General features: G+C 35.1%; 1 protein-coding gene and 1 long non-coding RNA gene across 3 annotated transcripts; both read left to right on the top strand.

The window, feature by feature from the left end:
- The first annotated feature begins 1511 nt into the window (after window positions 1-1511).
- On the top strand, window positions 1512-9345 carry LOC114751792 (microtubule-associated protein futsch-like). The gene is made up of 14 exons (XM_028940463.1): window positions 1512-1760; window positions 3080-3283; window positions 3403-3584; window positions 4355-4478; window positions 4561-4734; window positions 4851-4898; window positions 4979-5887; window positions 6101-6217; window positions 6580-6653; window positions 7079-7130; window positions 7423-7509; window positions 7594-7637; window positions 8324-8392; window positions 8471-9345. Exons 1-14 carry the CDS (start codon window positions 1659-1661, stop codon window positions 9009-9011), a joined length of 2727 nt encoding a protein of 908 aa, XP_028796296.1. The 5' UTR covers window positions 1512-1658; the 3' UTR covers window positions 9012-9345.
- Window positions 9346-16151: 6806 nt separating this feature from the next.
- On the top strand, window positions 16152-19958 carry LOC114751795 (uncharacterized). 2 transcript variants are annotated; one of them, XR_003740776.1, is made up of 4 exons: window positions 16152-16540; window positions 17109-17204; window positions 17317-17584; window positions 19539-19958. It is a non-coding gene; the product is annotated as an uncharacterized LOC114751795 (long non-coding RNA). The 2 variants fall into 2 exon arrangements; XR_003740775.1 differs by having other exon boundaries at window positions 16152-17204.
- The last annotated feature ends 611 nt before the right edge of the window (window positions 19959-20569 follow it).

The following is a 20569-nucleotide window of genomic DNA, read 5'->3' as shown; positions in this document are numbered from 1 at the left end:
TAAGTTAGTTATTGGTAATAAATATGCTTTGTCTTTTCTAAGATATTATTGAAAATGATATGTATTAGTTAAAATCACCGCCGATGAAATATTTAACATGTGCAACTAATAAAATTACAACTTTGAGAAAGATAAATAAATACGATAATCGGGATCTTATATTTAGAACCAAGTTAAATGTGAATTGGTTCTTATATTAAAGATTATTGATAGTTGTAGAAATTGTCAGATTGGTGGTAGCAAACCAAATTAAATTATTCGAGAATCCTAGATTGAATAGTTGTGTCCTTTAAACCAGATTCACTAATCAGATTCCACTCGACTATGTCTTTAAATTCATTAAGAGTTAACAAAATATAAAACCGTAGTGTGATCCACAACATGTTTGATGCCACAGATCTTGCAACTAAACAAAAAAAAAAAACATAGATCACAAAGAAAGGCACAGATCCGACAAGTGATTCGCTTATCGTTTGTATTTTGTATCATGCACAATAATCGGAACCACATTATTACGGCGTTAAATGCATTGTAATAAGATTCTAATTTATTGTCGTCGTTATCACTTACTAACTAAAGGGCTTGATTTAAATACGCAAAGAATGCCCATAATTTTGAAGAGAAAGATATATTTTACGTGAAAGGAATGCATTAACCATATCTGGCATGAAAAAAAATCAACTCATATTATTTTCCAATAATATATATCATGACCTTGTCGTGCAAAGGAAGTACCATACCATGCAAAGTATCCATGAAAAACATGTACAGGTACATGTTCATGTTGCCCTAGAAATCCAATTATATATCCTTCCAGAAATGCAACATCTCAATGGGAAAAATAAAATAAAATCGTCCAAATCCAACCATTTTTCCTTTTTTTAAGGGACAAGGACATAAAACCATTTAATATTGCCTTACGTAGAGGGACCGAACGCGCCTTTCCGCCCGAATCATGTACGTGCCGGATAATTTTGAACCACACCGTCACATATAAGCTAATATATCTAATAATAATTAATTAACAATTATTACGCGTCCGAAAAATCCAACAATATTAATTACGCCGTTTATTTTCATGCCAAAAATGGAAATAACTGTCATGGAAATAAAAGAAATTTCTTACCATGTGGATTTAAAGATGCATTATGTATGGGCGAGAAAGGACGCCGGGTGAAATGAAAGCCACGCGGGCCCGTGGAGCAAGAAGATCCAAAAAGCGGATTCGAGGCCCCAAATTTAACTCGAATTCACGAACCCGCGAAGTCCGAGCGGAGTTCCGCTCGATTCTCTTTTAAAAGCGCTCGAAAGAAATTGCCTGGGAAAGAAGGACAGCAAAAGTAGAAAAAATTTAATTCCTTTAGTATATATATTGCAGTAATTTGCACAAGGGACTTTCATCCTCAAAATTTTTTCCCGAAATTCTCACTTTACTTTCTCTTTCTCTCTCCCCCTCCCCTGTCTCCTCTCAGAGGAAGAAAATAAAAAACCCTAATCTTTTTATTTTTCGCTGAGAAATTCACCCTTTTCCTCACTGGTCTTGAATCCACTGCCTCTGTCTTCGATTCGTGCGTTTCTAGGGCTTCAATGGAGTGAACCCACGGAAATTACCGGAGGTTTGTCGAAGATCTAGAGGAAGAGACTCGCACACAACACCAATGACGTCCGCTGACAAGGAGCTCGAAGAGCAGCTTCTCGAAGCTGGAAACAAGCTACTGGATCCTCCGTCTTCTGTTGATGAGCTCCTCCCCCTTCTTGATGTAAGCATGGTTTTCCTCATTTTTGAATTTTTATCTTCAATTCCATTCCCCCAGTGTCTGCCCTCCCCCCGCATCAACTTCTACTTGTGTTTTGTGGAGTTGTTCCAGTTCTATTGTGCTCTTGGCTTATCGAGGCCTGGGGTCTATAGTATTTGGCGTTATTGAAGCTTGTTTTTCGACGCTGTTGATTTTGTTGATCCATTCCCTCACTGCATGCGGCTACCATGCTTATTCTCGCCCTATTGTTAGTTTTCCAGGGAAACTAAATTGTTTATCTTGGGTTGTACCTTCTTAGCACTCGTTTATAATATACGAGTAAGTCAAGCGGAGCCCTGCAGTCGTAGGCTAGCTGCCGAATTTGTTTTGTAATGGCATTCTAATGTGACTTTGGTAGCAAACACTAGTTCCTGGCGGAATAATACGAACTTATTTCACAGCCTTTTTCCCTGGCGTTTACTACCTTGTGAGACCATTTATGGCATATATTAAGTTAGCTGAAATGTTCTTCGATACAATCGTATTTTGGCCATTCTTCCAAAAGGTTAAATAGATGTGAATGGGGATTCATGTTGGTAACGTTGTTTTTCAATATTCCTATATTATGTTTTAGTATATCGGATGAGTTGTAATTTTCATAACCTTTAATTATTGCCTGCTTAAGAAAATACAAATGATTTCAGATGCCAGTCCCGTTGTTGCTGCAAATTCTAACCTAAGGTTTTGGAAACTTGAGATGGCGGAAGACTAATAAGGATTAACGTTGTGGTGCCCCATCTAAAATAATAGTGTGTAATTGGGATCCATTTCCATAAATATGTCTGAAGAAGTGACAAATCCCTAATCTATACCGTCACGTCACATTAAATGTTCAATAGTTTTTGTTTTTTGGGCATTCAAATGTTACATAATTAAGCCAAAAGAGAAAATATCTCAAACATAAATATGGGGAAGATTATTTGTTACATTCCCTTCAATCTTTAATAATCCTCGTTTGGTCAAATATGTCTTTGTAGATTATCTGGCAGGTAATAAAAATCAATCCTATGCATCACTAATTTGCGTGTAAGAAATGCATTTTTTGAATTTCCATATTAATTAGCAGCTGTTCTTAGCTTAGCAGATTGTGAAATCTGTCAAGTATCTGAAGTTGGGTTCTTTGTCATTTGCATCTTGAAAATTTAAATTAAAATTGTAGTGGTGAAGTTAATAATCTTTGATGGAGGATATGCATTTGTCAAAAAATATACTTCAAATTTGTGCTTCCTTTAAAGGTGAGCATGATTCACGTCTGACACAATCCTACTTCTTTTCTATTATAGCGAGTTGAAAATTTCCTATCAAGGGTTGAGCAGTCCCCTACCAAGTCGATGCAAAATGCACTCTCTCCATCATTGAAAGCATTGGTTGCTGACAAATTACTAAAGCATTCAGACGTTGATGTGAAAGTTGCAGTTGCTTCTTGCATCAGCGAGATCACAAGAATTACAGCTCCAGATGCGCCTTATGATGATGAGCAGATGAAGGTATGGGCTTCTTCCATTACAAATTTTGCGGATTGTCACTATTTTGTTAATAATTCCAGTGTTAAAGTTTTCTTATGCTTTTTTTTTTTTTTTTTTTTTGTTTTTGTTTTTTTTTGTAGGAGGTCTTTCAATTGATTGTATCTTCATTTGAAAATCTACTTGATAAGTCAAGCCCGTCATATACAAAGAGGACCTCAATTGTTGAAACTGTTGCGAAGGTCAGGTCATGTGTAGTAATGCTGGATCTTGAATGTGATGCCTTGATTGTGGAGATGTTTCAGCATTTCTTTAAGGCTGTAAGGTAAGAACTATTATGTCTTAGTGTAGCATGGTGCTTTTTCACTGCATTTTTCACGTCATGCTTTGTCCAATGTGTCACAACTGAAAACCTTGATCGTGGGGAGTCCTATGATATAGAGTAGATTCATGCTAACAGCCTTTGCGTTGCTTTTAAATTGTGCTCTGCCCATTCGCGAGAGAAATGACTTGTAATGATATATGCAAAAAATTTAGAATGTCCTCTGATTTTAGCATCATCGTTGGTTCTGTATGAAGGATTAAGATCCATTTGATTCTTTATGATAACTTAATGTTATCCCTTGGCGTATGATCCTTTTGTTTTTATATATTTCTTAAATAATGAAATATTGGCGTTTACTGCACATTTGGTCATTTTATTTTGGGCATAAACCATATTGAAAGTCTTTCGAATTAAAGCAGTAGTGATTATAAGGCATGCTTTAAGCATCCAAGCCACCCTGTCTTGCAACAAGGCAGGTATTGCCTTTTCCTTTGTGGTTAGAGTTTTTCAATGCTAGTAGCCCAAAGATGAGTGGGAACTTGTTCAGTTTATGATAAATACTAGTATATATGTTACATCATTAAATTGTTAATCGTCTGTCCTTGATGAATAGGGGTCTTGTGCCAATAGACCTTGCGAGAATTCTGTTTCTTGTGGGGTTGCATTCTTCCTTATCTTATTTTTCCTTTGTGTAAAAGAATCACTGAATTCAGCTGGAGGTATCTCTAATGCATGAACGTGTTCATGATGGCTTTATTTGAAAATTTCAGGGAACATCACCCAGAGAGTGTTTTTTCATCCATGGAGATTATTATGACCCTTGTTATAGAGGAAAGTGAAGATATATCTCTGGACTTACTTGCTCCAATCTTGGCCAGTGTGAAGAAGGATGAGGTTGGTATTAGAATGTTGTGATCTCATTCTTCTAATGGATGATGATTTTGCAAGTGAAATTTATTTCTATTGTGTGATTCAGGGTGTTCTTCCACTAGCTAAAAAGCTGGGGGAGAGAGTCCTTGAAAGTTGCGCAACCAAGCTTAAACCATACTTAGTGCAAGCAGTGAGCACCCTGGGTATCTCTCTGGATGATTATAGCAAGGTACTTGCTACGATATGCCAAGAGACGCCTGGTAGCACGGAGCAGAATGATGTATGTACTGGTTGTAAGCTTTCTGTTGGTTTCATTTAAATTAACTTTTAATTGGCTTGGAATACTTCTCATGACGTGAAAGGTTCATTTTGGTTCAACTGTTTTTCCATCTTCAGGCAGATGAGAGCAAATCAGCCAAAGAACCATTGGAAGAGTCAACTCAGGTATATAATTATTTTGTTCTGGATTTTATCCCTTTGCATACGTTGCACAATGCATGAAGGTATTCATTTCATTTGATCAGGTGGTTAAAGAGGATTCAGTAGAAGCTCCGCCTCCTCAAGAAGCTGATCCTGTTGAAGACAAATCTCCTAAGCCAGTCATGAGCAATGGCAATGCACAGCCTGGGGAAGATAACTCTCTAGCTGATTCCAAATCCACCAAGAAGCAAGATGGTGCTGATCATTCTGATCAATTGAAGGGCAGCAGTGAACCAGGTAATGAGGAGCGCAATAGTTTGGATGCTGATAAGGTTGACAATACGGAGCAAAAGCCCGAACAAGCTTCTGAGAAGAAGGGGAGGACATCTAATTCAGCAAAGGCAGAACCTTCTGAGGGTCAAACTGTGGCTATTGAGGAGGAAGCTGAGAAACCACCTGACTCTAAACCTCAAAGCAAGGACGTTCTGAGCTCACCTAAAAATGATCATTCTGCTGAGTCAGCTGGACATTCAGAGAATGACAAAGAGACTGATGTTCATGTTTCATCACCCAAGGCAGTTGAGGATGAATCTGAAGTTGTTGCTTCTCCACCTACTGAGAGCCTTCCTGAGGAAAATCGTTCAAAGAAATCTGGACGGCCAAAAAAGAAAGATGGTTCTGCCAAAGGAGGGGCAGAATCCACTGAGGATGATTCCAAAAAAGTGTCTGGAGAAACTAGTGATACTGAAGTGAAGCCTGCCACACGGTCAGCAAAAAAAATGCCTGGTGGGAGATCTGACCGGAAGAAAACTACTGTGGTAGATTCAGCCAAAAAAGGAAGTCAGGCTGCAGGTGATCCAGATGTGAAAAGGCACTCAGCTAGGAAAGTAGATGAAAGTGACAAGAGTGGTGGGGGATCCTCTGCTAGGCAATCAGAGGACAGGAAAAAGAGGACACGTGGAAAAAGTACTGCTGATGCTATTGTATCAAAATCCGGTAAAGATGTGGATAAGGTATGTTTGGGCAGTGATGTAGAACCTGTTTCTTTGCTCGGATTTTTTATTTAGTCAATCATGTGTCAATGTCTATGAAAGTTGTTGGAAGCCGCATTATTCATGAGCTCTGATTAGTGCAATTTATCCATGCATTTGCACAAGCCTCCAATCTAGTTGCAATATGATCCTTGTTTAATGAAATGATTAATGGAATTGTCCTTAATTATGTAGGAATCGTTGTCTTCACCAAAGTCGGGGACAAGATCTACAAAAGACGAAGAACATCTAGAGGAGTCTGCTAAGGGAAATTTGAAGAGGAAACGAACTCCTGGAAAAGAAAAAGAAAATGTACGCATCTATTTCCTTTTAAGTTATTAACTATATGTGCATTTGTAATGGCACCTAAGTTTCAAAAAATCATACTCTTTACAAGGCCTGCATGCTGGCTGCTTGCAGCTGGGTCAAATCTAGTGCAGCCTGTTTTCAAAGTGTAGTTGATGTGAAATTTCAATAATAGGTATCGTGTTTCCCTGTGTGCTTCATCGTCTTGTATTATTTGTTTTATGCTGTTTTATTTATTGCTGTAGTATTTCTGTAAGTGATTATACGCAAATATTCATAGTTCTATTGCTTATAATTTTTTGCTTTTCTTTGTTATTTTCAAATATTCAGTTTCTTCTCAGTTTGATGTCTGATCAACTGGTTTACAGGAATCTGATATCATCGAACGTGGTGAAGCTCTTGTTGGTTCACGGGTTAAAGTTTATTGGCCACATGATCGTGCGTAAGTTCCTGCTGTTTTAAATGCTGTCACTGGAAATTTTGGTTAAGCATGGAGTCGTATGTGCTGGTTTGGATTAGCTTGTTATCTTTATTTTCTGATTACTCAGTTGGGTTTGCTAGGTCACTAGATCACCTTTTCTTAGATCTTCAATCTAAAATAATGTTATCTTGTGCATCTATTTTGCCATTTTTTTCATTACGTTATGTGTATGTTTCGAGTTCTATAGGTAATGAGTGTTAGTTTTGTTAACTTTTTTGTATAATCTATCATCTCCTGTGGCCCTTGAATTGAGTTAGTGTCTGCATTTTTCCGAGGCATTCTTGTTCAACCATATGCATATTCTGTTATTCTCATGATGCGTATTTTGTTTATTGTGGAGTACAATTGTTTTTCCCTCGTCTTTAACACACCATAATTTTTTGCAGGTATTATAAAGGTGTTATTGATTCTTTTGATCCTTCCAAAAAGAAGCACAAGGTGATTTGGCATTTGTAATCATCTCTCAGCACTGCCCCCTGCCCAACCCAAAAAAGAAAAAGAAAAAAGAAAAGAACAAGAAATGATAACATGGGGGGGGGGGGAGAGAGAGAAAGCTCTCCAGGCTAGAAATTTCATGCCCTTTTTTCATCCATTTCCAATTGACCAGTAGACTTCGTCTCTAGGCTGCCAATGGAAAGATCTTGATGGCTTAATTCTTTTACCAAAAGAATTAGTTTTCAATCTCGCTAGTGTACTTGTATATGCTCACTGTATTCTGACATGATTGTAGGTTATGTATGATGATGGTGATGAAGAAATATTAAATCTTGAGAAGGAGACATGGCAGCTTCTTAAAGATGAACCTGGTTCTAATAAGGTGTGTATCTGCTTTGTGTTTATTTTTCTAATATAGTCTAAACTTTTTAATGTCTAAGTTGATATGAATTGCTTCTGTTAACAGGAAGAAGGAAGTGGTCGATCAAGTCCTGATGCTTCCCCTAATACGTATGTCTTGCTGGTTTTATCATTTATTATTAAATTTGTTGGTTACAGCTTTGTAATTTCTTTTGGTCTTCTGTGTATTGATGTGATGACCTCTTTATGTCAGTGCACTGACCAGCGTCCTATATTTGGTTGGTTATTTTGTTTGGGTTTCTGGATGGAAAATGTCAAATTTTACATTTTGACAATATAGCTTTAATTGACTAGTCTGAGGGTAGCAGCCAGATACCAGGGTCGACTGAGTTAACAATTTAGTGTGCATGTGTGTGTGTGTGTGTGTGTATAGTCAACTGATGGCCTTTATCAGAACAAGTCATTTTACGTGGGAGCTTATCTTGATGATAATGTGCTGTTGCATATGAAAAGATTACATTAATATTATGTTCCTCCGCCCAAGTAAAAGTAAAGATGTGATGTGATTCTGTAAACTGCAGAAATCATTTCCTTTTATACTTGATCGTTGGCCAAAAAAACAAACTTGATGGTCAATGTATCTTCAATTCTGGTGGTTGCTGTACACTGCTATGATATCTTGTTACTCTATGGTGATAATAAGCTAATTAGATGTCTTATTAATATGGCTGTATATGTTTCTTCTGGATGCTTTGTGGCAAGCATGATGCTTTCGCGCTCATTTTTAGTTGTGTTTTCTTATTCATTCTCATTCTTTGATCTTGTATTAAAATTAGGCCCCCAAAAAAGAAAGGGAAGGCAAGTGACTCAATTCAGCGTTCAAAGGTGGATTCTTCTTCTAAAAGGTTTGTGACTATCATAAATCAATTTCTTTCCGATCTGTAGATGAATGATGATATCTGAATTTGAACCTTGATTTCTAGTGGTGGAGCCAAATCTGGTAAATCGAAGGGTGCATCCACAAAATCTGGCGGCAAGTCCAAGGGTGGCAGCAAAGTTGATAGCAAATCCAAAATTTCCAAGTCTGATGAGGAAGTTGCTAAAAAATCCAAGGACAGTACTCCCAAGAGTGGTAGCAGTAAATCTGCGGAAACTGCGACCAAGACTTCTATCAAATCAAAAAACACAGATACTAGCAACAAAAAGAGCAAATCAAAGGACGACGAAGTTAGTGCCTCAAAACTTTCTGGGAAGCCTAAGCAAGCAACTCCGAAGACAGGAAAGTCCAAGCAAGAAACAAGCACCGTTTCTGCCTCAAAGGGCAAAACTTCTAAAAGTGGTGCTCGGTCAAATATTAATGGCAGTGGAAAGATGAAGTCCGGTTCATTGAAGGCAAAAGATTCAGAGAAAGAGAACTCGGGTGACTCAACCGAAGAGGTAGAGGATATTAAGGTCAAGTCAGCAAGTTCCTCAAAGGCGCAAGGAAGTGAGGGCAGGTCTGGAAAGAAGCGTCGAAGAGGCTAGAGGAGAGTCTTTACTTACTGTGTATCCCTCATAGCCCGCCTGCTTGTCTTCTGCTTAGCAATGTAATCTTCTTTTACAGCATTTTGGAGTTCTTGTCGGATCCCTCTAGTGCAATTAGGCCCTGTGTTAGGTATCTGTCCATCGTTATGGTAATACCCCACATTGCTGCTAGAATTGTTATCCATAGTTAGTCTAGTATAGTGGTAGAAGGGGCTTAGTATCTATTTATTTTTCCCCCCCTTTTTTCAGTTTTTTCCTAGATGGATGTTTATTTTGGAGGCTACAGCAGAAAACAATTCAATAGCAACCATTAAAAGAATGCTTTCACAGCAAATCTGTCGTCGTATTTCTCGACTGTGCAGCGTTAATCGGTTTAATGTTCTTGTTGAAATGATGTAGATTCGAATCTAGTTACAAATTATACTGCAGGATAATTTAAAGAATCTTAACGCACGCATTTAAGATACAAGTAATGATGGTGGCTCGGACATAAGAGTAATAATAATGGAAATCGTGATCTAGGCTAAGGTGAGTGACTGAATAAGAGCTGAGGATTTAGGAGGTGTTTGGGAACATGTAAAAAAATTTTTAAAAACTTTTTTTTTTTTAATAAAATGAGACATTTTTTCACATATTTATTTTATATATCATAAAAATACTTTTAAAATCATAATCTTGATTTAATCCAAATATTTTTTTTAGTGAATGTGAAAACTGTATTGGATGCCAAAATGTTAAAACAATGGGAATAAAAAATTACTCCGGGCTGGGAAAAGTAAAGAGAAGACGCCCCACAGCTGACCGCCCCCGCCTGTTTTTTTGTTGGCTAGGGCCCAGGGTACGCGGAGGCTTAATGGTGCTTGTTTTGTCTGGGCTTGCTAAATCAGGAGGAAGCAGCATCCAACCTCCTCCGTGTTTACCTTGTAGCGTGTAGGACCTAAAGGAGTTGGGTCTAATAAAAAGACTAGTTTCTCAAAATATGATAAATTAATATTTGAATTTCTGTTGAGAGGAGTGTCCACATTTAGTACCCAACAGTACATCGAATATGATTACTTCCAATTAGAAAATACCTAAGCTTTAGTTTAAAAAAAAAAAAAGTGCATAGGGCCAACAAGAGTTGGTCCAGTCGGAAATGAGCCGATTCATAACTCACAAGGTTATAAGTTTGCACTTCGCTACTGATGTGAAAATTTTGTTAATAGGTGATTTGTCTTTAAGCTCAGAGATATGTCCTGACTTTAGTGAACTTTCGCGACTTAGTTCACCTAAATTTTTTTGGACAAAAAAAAATAACGCCTAGGGATTAAATTTAGTGAAAAAGATTGGTTTCTCACAACATGATAAGTCAAGATTTGGATCTCTATTGAAAGATGTGCTTACATTACTACCTTATAGTATCTCAAACAGAATTGCTTCTGGTACAAAACTTGTATGTAGTAAAAAAAAAAAAAAACCAGCGTGTAAATCAGTTTCCTTCTAATTATAATATACTACTATTCAAATCCTCCTGTTCCATCAGTTCCATTCACCAGGTTACGTGGGGACCCTCGAATCCAATCCGCTCTCACTACTTGCTCATCATAAAATTGAATGTCAGAAGTTCATCTCCTTACTTTTGGTTCGTTTGCAAGGCGTCATGTGCTTCTTCGCTTGAAAATGGTTAGATCATATCATATGAAACGAATCTGTGTGACGTGATCATGCAAATTAATTAAAAGGGTTTTTGTCCTAAAAGCAAGGGGGACAAAAAAACGATGTGGGACTTGGTGCCACCAGACAATATTAATTGAATTTGCGCCTCCAGGCCTTACGCATTGTGTATAAATCGGCATGTTGAAATGAGGTAGCTTTTGTAGTATTAATAAATTTGTAGCATTATGGAGGCGACACGAATCTTGATGATTAAAGGAGCAGTTAGAGTTGCATGCGCATTCCATTAATTAATTAACCTTTTTTCTCAAACAACTTGAATTAGGCAGTCTCCCTACCACATCATTCTACGTCAATTATATTAATCTGTGATGAGATCATATCCCTTCAGATCGAGGCACGTAATAATTAATTGAGTGATTATTTTAGGAATTAAATCGACAATCGCAATCCCTTTATGGAATAACATGTGCGTAACTTTTATGTAATTAATGAGAGCATTTGTGTTATTTTTCCTGAAAAATTGCCTGGGGATTAATTTATGGTAGAGTTAATTTTATTGCACCTGCATTAATTAAAAAGGGATGTTTGGGTTGATTGGAGTATAAACCACTCCACCTCTTTATAAGAGATAAATGGCAGTTGAGATCTAAATATAGGAAATTAAACGACTTCTCATTGTCCCCGGCGTTAATTAAAACATTTATGTTATAGGTGTGATTTAGTTGTTTGTTTAAGATTGGGAAGTGCAATAATTCCTTTTCGTAACTTTTGTGGGGAGATTGAAAATGATCTATCAAAATTACCAGAAACGATCCTTCTAACAAGGTTTTGTTAAAAGATATTTCTCTGTTGTTTGTAATTATGGGATCATTTTATTTTATTTGCTTCTTGGGATTAAGAAATTCAATCATTTTTGTTGTCAATAATTTACATTATCTTGCGGAAAATACCTTTTGATGAAGTAGCTGAACCATCTCTCTCTCTCTCTCCCCATTTTGTAATTGATTAATCCATGAGTGCCTCTATTAATAAGGGTATTTTTCAAAATAAATTTTTTTTTTTAATGGGATCTTATGAAAATAAATAAATTAGTTCTATCTTTTTTAATTAGAAGGAAAAATGATATTAAGGCAATAACAATAATTACAAAGTTCCAATAAAGTGAGGGAAAATAAAAACTTCTCTAAACCTATCAAAGTAACTAACATTTTCTACTCTACATGAGAAGGAAGCAAAAGAACATAGAAAAAACCTAATATTCTCATGGATAACACTAGGGACAATCATGAAAGTAGCCTTTGAATCAAATTTTCAACTTTATTCATATTTTTTCGACAACATTTTAATTTAATTTAATATATTTTTATTTTTAAAGAAAATAAAAATTTAACATTATAATCATAAATAAAAATTTCTTATAAATAGAGTTACAAGAGTATGCTTGTATATCGGCGATATTTGATTCCACTGATTTGGGACGGAGACAGCTGCCTTGAAAACACTACAGTATCGTTTGGTACAAAGTGATTAAATATGAAAGATAAAAATTAATTTGAGATTAAAAAAATCTATTAAAAGAGTGTTTAGCATGACAGATTACCTATTCCATGAGATTAGACAAATCCATGTATGTGGGATTAAAGAATACTATAGAAAAAGTGGTATTTCTCAATCATAACTCTATGGATTTACCTAATTCCATAAAACAAACAATTACTTATATTAAAGATTTTTTTAATAAATTTTATAACTGTAATCTGAATCCCTATTCCTTATTTTCAATATTTCACGCCAATTAAACTTATAATTTATTCATATTTGATTTGACGATAAAATCAATCTCGCTACTTGAAGTACCAGCCTGCCAGTAAGTGTGTTTAAAACACTATATACTTTTCCGCTATATGAAACCTAGATATAAGATCTATTTTATAGTATAAATTATATTATAAAATAAATTTTATATTGAAGATTAGAAGAGCATATACTAGCTATATATATTTTCTCCATTTTTACTATAAAATTTAGTTAGCTAATTTAAGTATATTAAAAAAATTTATTAAGTTAGTTATTTGTAATAAATATGTATTATTTTTTTCAGAATATTCTACTAGTAATATGTATTAACTAAAACTATTATTTAATAGAACTTTTAATATGTATAGCTATTATAATAAGTAAATATAAAGGATAAAATAAATTAAAATCTTATATTTAAAATTAAATTAAAAATCAAATCAGTCCTCGTAAAGGGAAAACAAAAAACAAAAAAAGCACGTGTGTGTGACTGTGTGTTTATAACTGAAGGACCACGCAATTGAATATTTATATGCACGGTGATACGGAGTTACGGACTATGGAGCGCGCACTCCACCCTCCTAATTAAATTAGTGTTTTTTTGGCATCCTTCATCTGATTCTCCAATTATATCTGGCGCTATACTTCTGTTTATTGTTCAGGATGTTGATTATTCCTTCCGTTCCTTATTATAAGAGACAAATAACTAAATTATATTGATTAAAAATAGTTAAAATTAGTTGAAGACAATTAATGTGTAAAAAATATAATGTTTTTTCTAACAATACTCCCATTAATAAGGAGAGAGAGTATGAGAGAGAATAATTAAATTATTAAAAGAAAGAGAAGTGGGAGGGAGAGAGAGTATGAGTTGGAGACAAAATAAATAGGGGTAAAATAGGAAATCAATACAAAAAAAGTAGAGACAACTTTTAAGTGTCTCTTATATATGGGAACATGCCATGAACATCAAATGTCTCTTATAATAAGAAACGGAGAGAGTAGTATAGTATAAATAAAATTATAACGTTGAAAGTGTCAGCAAAATAAAAACAGGTGCTGAGTATATTAGAAGTAAGATTATGATGTTGAATGTAACTGAAAAATAATAGGAGAATATTACTACCTCCTGTTTTAAATATGAGAGCTTGATTGACTTTTATTTTGATTCTAAATATAAAATTTTAATTTATTCTGTCTATTATATTTATCTATTTTTTTTAAGATAGCCTTTGTGATAATATTAATTGTAACTAATACACTTAAATACCAAAAATATTTTAAGGAAGACAATACTTATTTATTATAAATAACTAACTTAATTAATTTTTTTAATTAATTTAAATTAGTCAATAAGGTTTTGGTATAGTTTAATAACATGAAAATTTTATAGTAAGCAAGAGGTTAAAGGTTGGATCACCCCTTAATTGGGAAAAAAAGGTGTTTTGAGAGATTTCAACGAAGAAATAAAATTCTTAAAGCAGAGCTGGGCCCCCATTCATGGCATGTTGAGTCTGAGCGGCGGAGTGGTCCAAAGATCATTTGTCCTTCTTTTTATTTTTTTGGGAACAGGTCCTTATGTACTTTTTTAACTTCTAGTACACTGTTTTTTTTTTTTTTAAATAAACTCGTATTTCCCTCCACCATCTCATCCATCACTGCACTAATTTTTCTCCTATCTTAAGAAAAGCACATAGGAATATATATACACCGACAATGGATATATTTGATTTTCACTTAAGAGTTCTTTAGTTTTGAGAAAATTTTAATTGTTGGGATAGTTTTTTTTTCACTTCAAAAAGTATATTTATCAAAGTTAGTTAATTATGGTTAAAAAGTAAAAAGTAAGATTAAAAACTTGAAATAAACTAATGACATGATCGGATATTGGTTGTCTAGAACCAGAGTGATGAGTGAAGATAAAAATAGGGACAACAAGCAGAGGGAGCGAAGAGTCCCCTTTCCCTATATGGGTTATTTGAATGAAAACCAAACAATAATTTTAAAAGTAATTTTACAATATATGAAGTAAATATGTGGAGGAGTTTTCTCGATTTAAGAAAAAATACTTTTATTTAATACCAAATACTGCCATAATGATGAATAAACAAAAAAAAAAACCTGACCACTAGTCTCTTTTTAGTTTTTAAACTTAAAAATATTTTTTTTAGGCATCACAATAGTAGTATTTAGCATTGACAACCAATAGAGTTTTAAAACTAATTAAAAGCAATCTAATGTGATCACGATGGTAGGATTGCCTTCACGACTCCTTTCACCCTAATCAATATACGTACGCAGCTTAATTAAGAGTTTTTCTCGCAAAATAACCCTCAAATAGACAAATATATATACTATCTTCGGTCTTTAATATAAGAATTAGCTGACTAATTTGAGTAGATTAAAAAAATTAGTTAAATTAATTAATCCTCAAACATATATATTACCTTTGGTCCTAAATATAAGAACTACTTGACTAATTTAAGTAGATTAAGAAAATAAGTTAAGTTAGTTATTTATAATAAATAGGTGTTGTCTTTTCTAAAATATCTTTGCTAATCAAGTTTATTGGTTAGAGTTACTATTATTATAAAGACTATCTTAAAAATAAATAAATAAATGTGAGAGACAAAGTATAATGAAATCTTATATTTATAATTAAAATAAAAATCAAATAAGGTCTTATATTAAGGATTAAAAGTAATATAATCCTATAAATGTTTTTCTTTTTGGGTTGGAACTCATCAAGTCCGGAATAGCCAACAACTTTAATATCATTTGTTTGCGTCAAAAAAAATTTTGGTTCGATCGGTAATAAGTCAATTCATAAATAAAAGAAGTTATGAATTTAAATCTCATTACGTACAGATGAGCCTCAAAGCTCAACTCACTTAAAAATGTATCATCTGTTTGTAATTTGGGTACAACATGCATATAATGGAATAATTGACTTGCTTAATTTTCCATGTAAATGTGATTTGCAATTAATTTTTCTTGATCTTACACCGCCAAAACAATAACCATATAATATGTGAAATGAAATAATCTTGTAATGGTCAGAATTCATTAAGTTTTGTGTTGGCAAAAACAATTTATCAAGTAGTTTTAAACCAAAACATTTAAAGTATTACAATATTTCACTAAAGATTATATAAACTTTTCCCTTTAATTTCTGTCAAACTTCCCACCTAAACTTTTTTCTTATAAAAAAAAATCTTATAAACCTTTTGAAATACAGGGATGTGTTTAATTTTTTTAATTGTAAAAATATGGTCAAAATACTAATTGCAAAAAAAAGAAAATTACGAAGATGAGAATATAAGGATTGTTAAGGAAGTCATCAGAAAAAGTAGCTGGAGGAGATCCATTAGGGAGGTTTGGGGGATGCGTTACAGTACGAATGCTCATTATCATCTGAATAACCCAATCGTTGTCTCCTGAAATGACGCAGACGCAGTCTCATCAAGCCACAGTACTATGACCCCACATTATGGCCAATCACGTGGAGGGGATTTGTTGGTTCCGCTGATCTGTCATATCAACGGCTATCACCCTCACAAAGCCGTACCCCGTCGTTGTGCCCTCCACAGCAAAGCACAGCCCATTCGCTCCCTCTCGAAAAAGCTTCGTGTTCTCTTTGCCTTCCCCAAAAGATCAAATCGAGAGGTGGGGGGAAGGGGGGGGGGAGAGAGAGAGAGAGAGAGAGAGAGAGAGAGAGGATGGAGGCCTGGTCGTGATAATGATAAATTTAGTTGCTAGGTGTCAATGAGCCATTGAGCCCTCTCATGGCTGCTTCCCGTTTCTCAGTGGACAGAGTACCAGCTCTTAACGCCCTCTTTCACGCTGGAAGCCTGCCTCGATCTGCTACTGAATGTGCCTTCTCTGAGCAATCGTGATTTTTCTCGCCGTTTTGGCTCAGTACAATTGATTCTGATAATGGTTCATCAGGTCAGAGAATCTGGCTACGTGTTGCATGAGTTTACGGGATAGATGGAAGAAAACCACGCTGAATGGGGAAAAGGCGAGAAAGAAACGGAAAGAAAGCATCGAAACATGATTTTCAACTGATTTTGGGGGTTGAATCTTTCATATCCTTTTTCTCCTGGCCCCTCCTTCTACTAGACTCTCCTTTTTCTTCTCATGCTCCTTCTCCGGCCGATTTCGTTGGTATCTGTTTTCTTTCCGGTTGTATAGTGAAAAACCCTAAAATTTTCAAATAAGCTCTTGCTCTAGGTATTATTTGAAGTAAGCGAGAGATCCTAGATTTGCCTATTTTTCTTGTTCCAATTATTTTTCGCATTTGTTCTTTTTGGTTTTTCCCGGCCTCCTTTCCTCAGATCTGATTCAATTATAAGTGTCTTTCCATCGATTTTTCAAGAGCACTCGTTTTTCCCTCGGCGTTTCCTTATTTGGGCAGGCCTTCGTATTTTCCTGATCTCGACTCCTATAGCTTATTTCATATGACATAGAAATTGACAGAAGAGAGTGAGCACACAGAGGCACTCGGTATTGTTTCATACTGATGCTTTTGCGTGCTCATTCTCTTTCTGTCAGCTTCCAGTGCTGGAAATGAGTCTCACTGCTATTTCTGGTTTCTGAATCCTTCTCGGTTTGATTCTTTCCTCATTATGTATCCTTTCTTAGCAATTGGATGGATCCTCAGCTGAAAGCATGAAAGATCATTGGTGAGAAATGAGAATGAGGAGGTTATCATTATCCAACAGTGTAAAGCAGTTGGTGGTTGTTTTCTTTCCCTTTTCTACTCACTAATTTTTTTTTTTACTATTTGGGACTTTAATTATATTTAGATTTCGTAACCTTAAAGCGTGACTTTTGATGGTTCTCCCTGCAGAAGATACCCGAGTAGCCCTGTGCAGATTAAGCAGCCAAATTAGCGCATAGCTTGGGACCATTTCACGTTATAGTATGGTCCTCACAATTTTATCTTACCGATGCTTTGCAGGCATCATCGTCATCATCCTCATTATCGTTTTCTTCCACGCACATTTTTTTTAAAATAATTGCTGCGCATGCGATGCAGTTGGTTTGCTGTTTGTTCTCACCTGAGTCATGGCTAGATTCTGCCTTCTGCTTCATATCTGAACATATTTATTTCAGGAGTATGTATTTACCATTGGCAGATAAACACTAGCAACCTACTTGCTTGGGTTGAGAGTGTACTAAATTATGTGTTGCTGAGCATCATTTCGTTCCCCGCCTGCTAATATTCTGATCTTGCTCCTGACACTGTATATCTTTCTTTTTTTTTTTAATAGAAAATTGATGTAATATTTTGTGGGGATTATGCAATGTGACCCCAAAGGGTGATGGCCTAGGAAAATTAATCTATTGGGTTGAGCTAGGAGCTCGAGATAATTACGGACTTTAATGTTCTGTGGTTGAATAAAATGATCTGCCTTGTTTTAAGGTTATAGACAATATTAGGCTTCTATAATTTGTAATAATATACATGTGAGGTTGTGCTCGCTCACATTGGATTGGATAATTAAGGCCGAATATGATAGTTATTATGTCGGTTAGCTAGAATTAGCTGTTATATGTGTTTGTTAATTTGAAATGGATTTAACTGTTAAATTTTAACAAAAATGGTCTATAAAATATTATAAAATGACGTCCATTGAATGATACAATAGACATGCCTGTTAACTTGAATAAACGAATGTAAAATAAATTGCAACTCTTATTTATTTTGCTTTAGTGATGATTGTTTAGAAATTATATAAATCTCTCTTTCCATATTAAAAGTGCTAAAAAAGTTTGAAAGTTAATATGTATTGTATCTTGAATTAGTATATTGCCAGCAATCTCCACCACTCATTGAAGAAGATAATATTTCATGGATCAGTCTTTCTTTATTATATTGATTTTAATATTTTTCTTTTTCTAAGGAGTGATAATTATATTATTCTTGCCTAGAAAAATTACGATTCTTCATGGAGGACATCGAGATTATTAATTATGGTGTTTTTAATGTTCTATATATGAATTAGGTGATCCTGCAGAGATTCTGCCATATTTTTCCAAGAGATTTACAGATATGCATAGGCTGGATTGCTCCAGGGAGATTTGTTTTTTTATTTTGTCCTGCTTTCCTTTTTCCTTCTTAACTCAATTTTTTCTGCATTGGTTTACCAACCGTTGGAATGTAATCCGTACTTGTCGTTGGTTATACTAGCAAGATCACATTGAACTTGTTTTTATGCTGCACCCAATTTCTCAATGGATACCGGTATATTCATTGAGATTAAAGCAAGAAACACCCACCATTGTTTATATTTGGACCACTACGTTTTATGACTTTGCTTTTCGTTGTCTGTTAAATAGCTGGATATTTCTGATACATGCACAGCCCCCCTCCTGTTGCTTTATGTTTCATTATAGTATGAGTAATGCAGCTTGCTCGGATCTGCGACAATAGCTTGAACTTATAATACATCAATTGTGAACCAGAATAATTGTTCTTGTCAAATGTGCATGACGTATAGCGTCGATCGGGGCAACAAGATTTGATTTTTTTTTTTTTAAATTTATGAGGTATATCTATATATGGTCTTGTTGGCTTGTGACTTGACGGTGCTTATTTTGGGGTCAATGCATATGAAAGAAAGAGGCAAATGCAACTTTAAGTATTCCAGTTAATTAAGGCTTCCATCTATGAAGCCTTGATTTAACCTTATAATTGTCTCTCCGCATTGATATATGCATAATATATAAATTTGCAATCTTGCGATGTTAAAATTATCGTGATTGAGTATCTGGTTCTTCTTTTTCTATTAAGTGAAGCTTTTAGCCGGTAGACAATAAAATTAAATTATAAATAATGTAGATTTGGTAGTTGCCATTTGGGACGTGCAAAAGACGATTTAACAGTAACTGGGTGTGATAGTAGGCTAATGTAGCTGCCACAAACATGCTTAGCTTGACGTGCACTGAGAAGGACATGTTTTTGCTACATCTTTTCCTCTTACCTCTCTTCTTTCTCTTTGTCTGATAGCTTCTCTTCCTCCCAATTCCTTCCTTATTTAATTCCAATCCACTGTCATTCCATTCCAGGTAACAAAATATTCGAGCTCAATTATTGAACAGTAAAGAGTGTGAAAAGCGGCAAAGTCGCGGTGACCAAAGAGGAAAGCGAGCGCAAACGAATGGTCGAGCCGGGCGAGCAAAGCAGTTTTCCTGTTCTGACATATTTCTGAGAATCGTAATTGAAGTGATCCTATTATATGTAACATTAATATTTTGCTCTTGGACTGTTGCTTCTGCGGCTCCGCTTTTATATTACTCATAATAGTAAAGAAGTTACAAAAGGCATGTATTCAATAGCAAAGGCTGGACCTGGATGTTTCAATAGCAAAGGCATGCATCCGTACTGCTTGTAAATCTAAGAAGAGATATAACTAGAATTTAGTAGTTAATACGTTGCGATATTGCTAATTACTAACAATAAATTGTCGCTAATGCCTGATTATTGGATGTGGATCCTGTGTACGTAGTTGGTTAGGAATGAAGGACATATTGATCGAAGAAGAGAATTTAGTTGATGCAGATTGATGAAGATCGCGAGAAGATGAAAAACTACACACTGATCGATGAAAATGTTGGAAGGGAGAGGTGCGAAGGGAGAAACAATAGCAGTTCGTTCAAACAAAGTTTTGCTTTAATTATTTAATTTGTTGTTTTAATTTGGTCATTACAACTGGAAATATGGAATAATCATGTACATCGGCTAACTTCCTCTCACAATCTACGGGCCAGGGAACACGAGGAGGCAGGCATCTTATTATGCATCACGTAGTTAAGATTTAAGCTGTCTTCGTAGTAGTCACCCAGGAACAGGGAACACGCTAAAAGTGATTGCCTTGAAGGAGGTCCATGTCCTGAAAGGCTGAAATTTTTTTTTTTTTTAGCCAACGTGATAGTCTGAAAGTCTGAAAACTACTATGTATTATGTGCCTAATGAACATGACTAACCCACCAATTAGAAGAATCAAGCTATTACCCTGCGTGATCTTTTATTTTGATTTTTCTCTGCCTAATTAAACGATTAATGGGCGAAGTACATTCCCTGATTAACATTTTCCTGT

The sequence above is a fragment of the Neltuma alba genome, unplaced genomic scaffold (assembly GCF_004799145.2).
Source record: "Neltuma alba isolate B1F8T4 unplaced genomic scaffold, ASM479914v2 tig00007111_pilon, whole genome shotgun sequence".
Lineage (NCBI taxonomy): Eukaryota > Viridiplantae > Streptophyta > Magnoliopsida > Fabales > Fabaceae > Neltuma > Neltuma alba.
The sequence above is the reverse complement of the archived record's forward strand: the minus strand, read 5'-3'. Positions and strand labels throughout refer to the sequence as shown.

Excerpts from the sequence above, each read along its gene's own strand:
- LOC114751792 (XM_028940463.1), top strand. The coding sequence starts at position 1,659 with ATGACGTCCGCTGACAAGGAGCTCGAAGAGCAGCTTCTCGAAGCTGGA. Across the intron at positions 3,585-4,354 it reads CATTTCTTTAAGGCTGTAAG|GGAACATCACCCAGAGAGTG; the intron begins GTAAGAACTATT and ends TGAAAATTTCAG. Across the intron at positions 7,638-8,323 it reads CCTGATGCTTCCCCTAATAC|GCCCCCAAAAAAGAAAGGGA; the intron begins GTATGTCTTGCT and ends TATTAAAATTAG.